General features: G+C 52.2%; 1 protein-coding gene across 2 annotated transcripts; it reads left to right on the top strand.

Moving 5' to 3' along the window:
• The first annotated feature begins 1,238 nt into the window (after positions 1–1,238).
• On the top strand, positions 1,239–5,389 carry POLR2H (RNA polymerase II, I and III subunit H). 2 transcript variants are annotated; one of them, XM_058556199.1, is made up of 5 exons: positions 1,239–1,528; positions 2,730–2,813; positions 2,897–2,990; positions 4,000–4,083; positions 5,021–5,389. In XM_058556199.1, exons 2-5 carry the CDS (start codon positions 2,765–2,767, stop codon positions 5,136–5,138), a joined length of 345 nt encoding a protein of 114 aa, XP_058412182.1. In that variant the 5' UTR covers positions 1,239–1,528; positions 2,730–2,764; the 3' UTR covers positions 5,139–5,389. The 2 variants fall into 2 exon arrangements, with proteins under 2 accessions (XP_058412182.1, XP_058412181.1); XM_058556198.1 differs by lacking the exon at positions 1,239–1,528 and adding an exon at positions 1,563–1,757.
• The last annotated feature ends 688 nt before the right edge of the window (positions 5,390–6,077 follow it).

The raw sequence follows: 6,077 nt of genomic DNA, 5'->3' as shown, positions 1-6,077 counted from the left end.
CTTGGAACGGGCGAGTCCTGGGGCCCTCTCCGCGGAGGCCGGGGGCTGAGAGGGGCGCCCGGGACCGGAGCGGGGGCGGGCCGGCTGGCACGTGGAGGGGCCGGGCGGGGTCTGCGGCTCCCGGCGCCCGGGCGGGAGGGGCTGGAGACGCCGGGGCTCAGGAGGGTCTGCGGCCAGGGTCTGCAGAGCCGTCTAAATCAGACTCTTCGGGCCCAATCTCTCTCTCAGGAGTGGCGCCCTCTCTAGCTTCTCTGGAGGGGCCAGCGGCTCAGAGGGGCCTGGCAAGACCCCTCTGCTCCCATGGGGGTGAGAAGCAAAGCTGGGGGTACTCGGAGGGGGACGCCAGGCCCAGAAAGGGGGGCGATGCTCAGAACTGAGACCCTCGGTCTCTCTCATCCGCTCCCTTCCTCCTTCCCTTCTTCTCTGTTCTTCCAGGGAGGTGCACCTGGAGCAATCTCGCCTGCCGGCTGTGCGGGGGTGGAGGTGGGGAGGGAACGCGAAGGGGTGAGGCCCGAGGGAAGGGAGGTCTAGGTGCGAGGAGGCCGCTCCTGGGAGGCGGGCGTGGGGGGACAGAGGTCGCTTTTCCCTGGCAGGGACCAAGGAGAAACCCGAGTAGCTGCTGACGTCTCGCCACCATGGGGGAAAGGCCTGCTGGGGCTCTGCGTTCTCTATCAGGGTCCGGAGAAGGACAGAGCAGAGAGCAGAGTGAGCACAGAGTGGGCAGTGCCCAGGAAGGGGGCAGTGTGAGAGGAGCCAGCACCCAAGGGGAAGGGGCAATGTAAGGGAAGAGCTGGTATCCGTGGGAGAGGACAGTGCCAGGATGAAAGGGCACGTAGGAGATCAGTGTCCACAGGGACAGTGCAGTGGTGGCGGAATGGGCAGCACCAAGATGAAGGGGCAGTGCTCAGGAGGAGGGCAGTGTGATGTGGCTAACGCCAGGCTAAAAGGGCGGCGTGGGGGAAGGAAGCAGTGGCGGGGAGTGTGCAGTACCAGGGGAGGGGACAGTGCAGGCTTTTCTCTTCGCCATAGTGACATCATGGCAAATTCCCAAACTGGGTGGACCTGGCTCGGGTGACATCCAGCAGAGCCGAGCTGGGCCGGGCCGGCCTGGCGGGGCCTCGGTGCCAGCTGGAGGAGCTGGGTACAGCCCCCTGCCGGGCCCGCGCTCTGGAGGCGTGGTTCTGCTCCGCCTGCCCTCGGCGCGGACTGTGCCCTCGGCAGGCGGGCGGACCGGCAGGGTAGGGCTAGGGCCAGGCTTCTCTGGGCCAAGGATCAAGGTCCCTGGCTGGGGTAGGCCCGCACGCATTCCAGTCTTCCGGGGCACTCCGAAGAGGGCGCAGTAGAGCCTCAGCAGCCAGCGAGAACCGGCGCCACCTCGGCGGAAGGTGGGACCCGTTGTGTCCCCGCCCTGGGGCGGAGTTATCTGGACCTGGGACCCGACCTCAACGCCGAAGCCTCTCGGAAGCAATCGTTCGGGGAGGACGTTAAGAAGCCCCGAGAGCAAGGCGGCGGAAGTGGCTTCATCCCCGTACGTCCGTGCGCATGCGTTATTCTTTTCCTTTGCCGCCGCTCTGTGGGCGCTACCTTTTCCGTCTCCGCTTGTATTCTCCACGCGAGGGGGTGTGTGTACACCTAGTCGTGGTCGCGCCCTCAGCCTCTCTCCTATTCTTGTGGCTCGCTCACCATGGCGGGCATCCTGTTTGAGGATATTTTTGATGTGAAAGATATTGACCCGGAGGGCAAGAAGTTTGACCGAGGTAAGCAAGGTTTGTAGGGGCAGTTTGGGGTAAGGGGCCAATCTCCTCCTCGGGGACACGCCCCTGGGCCCCTTGTCCACCCAGCTCACGTGGCCTGCTCCTACCGGCAGGTCCTGATGTAGGGACCTCCCTGAGGAAACATTTTATGGACGAGAAAACGGAGACTCCTAGCTCTCCCTGGCTTCACACACGCTGTGCCGGGTGCCTGGGGGGCCCTTTCTCACGGTGCTAGTAAACTCGGGGCATCTTTCTAATCACTCCCCACTCTGTACTAGGCGCTGTACTGTGCACCTTACACACTCTTTTGTCTTACTTATGCCTTTCAAGAGTCTCCATGAGGTAGACGGTGTCTTACCCATTTTGCTCAGAGAGGTTAAGTAACCCACCCAAGGCTGCACAGCGAGTAATGCGACTTCAGAGCCTGTATTCTTGTATTGCCCTTAGAATCTTTAGCTCTTTGTGAACTCCTCTGTGAGTTAGAGTTGACTGCTTGATATGCACCTCTTTATTCTGTCATTGATCAATAATTGTTTCTCCTTGGCGTCTCTTCCTTTGCCTGGAGACTGAGATGTTTTTCAAGAAAAACACTAGTTCTTACATGTGTCGATAATCCCCTCAGCACGGCGCCTGGCACAGAAAGATGAAACCTCTGGATGAATGAATAACTTGCCCTAAGTCAGGTTGTTTCTTAATCACTTAGGTAGGCCTAGAACCTGGATATTACTTGTTGCCAGAGGACCTTTGATTCTTTTCCAAGGATTCTGTCCACCTGCCATGGTTTTTCTCCCCTTTCCTTCTTGCATATCTGGTTCTGATTGAGCCTGCGCTCTTATGAGAGCAGACGAGAGGCCAGTGGATGCAGACTGGGTTCGACTGAGTGTTTTATTGCATACAGTCCCCCAAAGTGGGATCTGCAGGATCTGCCTCGGGCCAGGCAGTTACCTCTGTCACTCTTTCTCTACTTCCCTCCAGTGTCTCGACTGCATTGTGAGAGTGAATCTTTCAAGATGGACCTCATCTTAGATGTGAACATTCAGATTTACCCTGTAGACTTGGGTAAGTGTTGAACACAGACAGTAGCAGGAGGCTTTTTGCCATTTTGGCTGTTCTTCACCCTCAGATATTGCTGTTATTCTCAGGTGACAAGTTCCGGTTGGTCATAGCCAGTACCTTGTATGAAGATGGCACCCTGGATGATGGTGAATACAATCCCACCGATGACAGGCCTTCCAGGTGAGGGAGTGGAGAAAGGAGTACCTGAAATATGCCTGAGGACTGGGGCCGGCCCGGTGGCATAGCAGTTAAGTTCCCGTGCTCCGCTGCGGCGGCCCGGGGTTCGCAGGTTCGGATCCCAGGCGCGGACAGACGTACTGCTGTCAGGCTGTGCTGTGGCGGCGTCCCATATGAAGTAGAGGAAGATGGGCACGGATGTGAGCCCAGGGCCAGTCTTCCTCAGCAAAAAGAGGAGGATTAGCAACAGATGTTAGCTCAGAGTTAAACTTCCTCACAAAAAAAAAAAAGAAATATGCCTGAGAACTAAGTAGATAAGGCCTGTATAGAAAGACCCGTATTTAATTCATGGACTAAATGATTATCAGCAGAATCTGAGTAACCCTAAGGAAATTGGTGCACTGAAGAATTCAGACAACCAGGTGTTTATCCAGAGCAGTGATTACATGCTTGTGAGTTGTAGCTTTTTGGTGGCTGAGGAAATGACCACTGAGTGACCTGGGCTGTGTGGGCCTTGAATCTTGGGAGGGAATTTGGTGTGACGGAAAGGCTTTTGGAGCCCCACTGAGTTCAGATCTCAGCCCTACCACTTATTTACTGAATAACCTCCATGTCTTTCAGCCTCAGTTTCCTCATCAGTAAAATACAGATGGTCATACCTAGCTCACGGGGTTGCTGTGAGGACTAAATGAGCTCGTGTTTGGAAGGTGCCTGCTGTTACAATGCTGGCACTTAGTTCAGTTACCATTTTTAAAGGGCCTTTTATTATTAACTACTTTTTTTTTAGGTGAGGAAGATTGGCCCTTAGCTAACACCTGTGCCCATCCTCTATTTTGTGTGTGGGACACCGCCACAGCAGGGCTTGATGAGTGGTGTTGGTTTGAGCCAGGGATCTGAACCTGTGATCCCCTGGCCGCCAAAGCGGAGCGCGCCGAACTTAACCACTGCACCACTGGGCTGGCCCCCGTTGTTAACTACTTTTAAGAATAACTTTGCCACTGTTGTTCCGCAGGGCTGACCAATTTGAGTATGTAATGTATGGGAAAGTGTACAGAATTGAGGGAGATGAAACTTCTACTGAAGCGGCAACACGTCTGTAAGTTCCGTGGTCTCGTGAAAACCCTTCCCTCCGCCCTGTTCTGAGAATTTGGGCTATGCTCTGAAAATTCAGGCCATGCTCATGCTTCCTGTGTTGGGTCCCTCTCCCCAAGCACCTCAGACCTAGGCGAGACCCAGAAAGAAACTGTTCTGGGAGCAGTTTCCAGTCTGAAATGTAGGCTGCTCACTTAGCCCTTTGTTAGGACCCCAGGGCCCGGTGGTCCATATGGAAACTGGTCATCTGGCTGTGTGAAGTGCAAGGGAAGATTGCTTCCCCAGGAACAAAATGCAGCATTAAGTGATTAAACTGCCAGTCTTTTTTGTTTTTGTTTATTTGTGTGTGTTTTGCTACTCTGCAACCCGATCCCTCTTTCTTTGCTTTCCCTTCCCAGCTATTTTTTCTTTTCTTTAAAATCTTATTAAAACAATATGTGTACTTTGTAAGAAATCTGAAAAGCGGAGAAGTACTGTGAAGAAGGAAAAAAGGTCACCTATAATTCCATACCCAGAGGGAACCTTTTACGTAAACATTTTTGAATATTCTAGGTTTTTTTCCCTGTGTACTTTTTTCTTTGAGATCATATTGTTTATTACAGTGTTTTCTTCTGCTCTTTTTGCTTAAAGTTATGTAAAAATGTTTCCCCATGTCAGTTTAAGGCTTTCTCTAAACATTTTAATAGCTGCATAACATTCTAGTAAATGGATGTATCTTAATGGATTTGACCATTTCCCATATTCTGGGCATGTAGTATTTTCCACCTTTGCTAGTGTAGAGAACACTGCCTTGCACATACCTGTGCATTTATCTTTGTCTGAATTTTGGTTCCTAATGACAAAGGACTAGAAGGTGCCTCTTTTTCTTAGGCTGGGGTGGAGAGCTGCTGAGTAGCAGCTGCTCCAGAGCTCAGATTCATGGGATGGGTCTTCTGTTTCAGCTCTGCCTATGTGTCCTATGGGGGCCTGCTCATGAGGCTGCAGGGTGATGCCAACAACCTGCATGGATTTGAAGTGGATTCCAGAGTGTATCTGCTGATGAAAAAACTGGCCTTCTGAACCATCCCGGAAGCCAACCTTGCTGCTTAGTCTCTCAGGCCACAGACAGTCGTTCAAGCCTGAGTGGAGTTGCTGTTGTTCACCTGTTCGGGAGGTGCTGGCTTTCTGTCCACTGTGGCTGCATCTTTAGGTGGTCTGGACTCAATGGGAAACTGACTAACCTGTAAAAGACCCAGTGGGAGAGCTTAAAATGAATCAGAAGTTGTTTTGTGTATGTGATTTTTTTAAATTAAACTTTACTTTTTCAGACACCCTTGCCCTTTTTAAAAAAAATTTTTCCATTTACTTTAAAACCATTTTTCCTGTTCTCCTATGGTATATTATGTTTCTGGTCCACAGCCAGATGATGACATGTCAGTGTAGGATCTAGCCCAGCCTTTTGGTATTTGGGTTCAGGGTTATCTTAGTCTCCTGGCTGACTCTCCCCTACATTTACCTTCCAATGGGATTTTTCTGTCTGGGAGAGAGAGTGTTGTGTTTTTGGCTCCTGAGGGCACCCCAGGCCCGGAAGATACCACCCATTTGGCATAGAATTTTGAATTGGCAAGGAGCCCTGCTCGTGTCCTTCCAACACTTTCAGTCTCTTAGGAAGTCAGATCACATTGACTTGAATGAGTCACTTGCATAGCCTGGAAATGTTCATTTTTATGGAGGCATTGGGTGGAGGCTTTTAGACACAGGCATGGGACACAACTATGAAGAGAACAGGAAGAGTGGATTTGGTGTTTATGGAAGTAGGCAGAGGAGCTAGCTCTCTGCTCTACATTCTAATGGTGACCTGGAGAGGGGGTAAGCGGTGGTGGTTCTTACCAGTGACACTGAACAGGGAGCTGCTGTACAGACCAGTGAAGTGGACAGGGCAGCAATACCAATGAGGTTGGCAGTCCAGTGCCAGTGCCCAGGACAATACAGCAGCCTGACTGTGGTCACTAACTTAAA

Source organism: Diceros bicornis, chromosome 15, assembly GCF_020826845.1.
Source record: "Diceros bicornis minor isolate mBicDic1 chromosome 15, mDicBic1.mat.cur, whole genome shotgun sequence".
NCBI classification, from domain to species: domain Eukaryota; kingdom Metazoa; phylum Chordata; class Mammalia; order Perissodactyla; family Rhinocerotidae; genus Diceros; species Diceros bicornis.
Note: the sequence above shows the minus strand (reverse complement) of the source record. Positions and strands in the feature narration are given on the sequence as shown.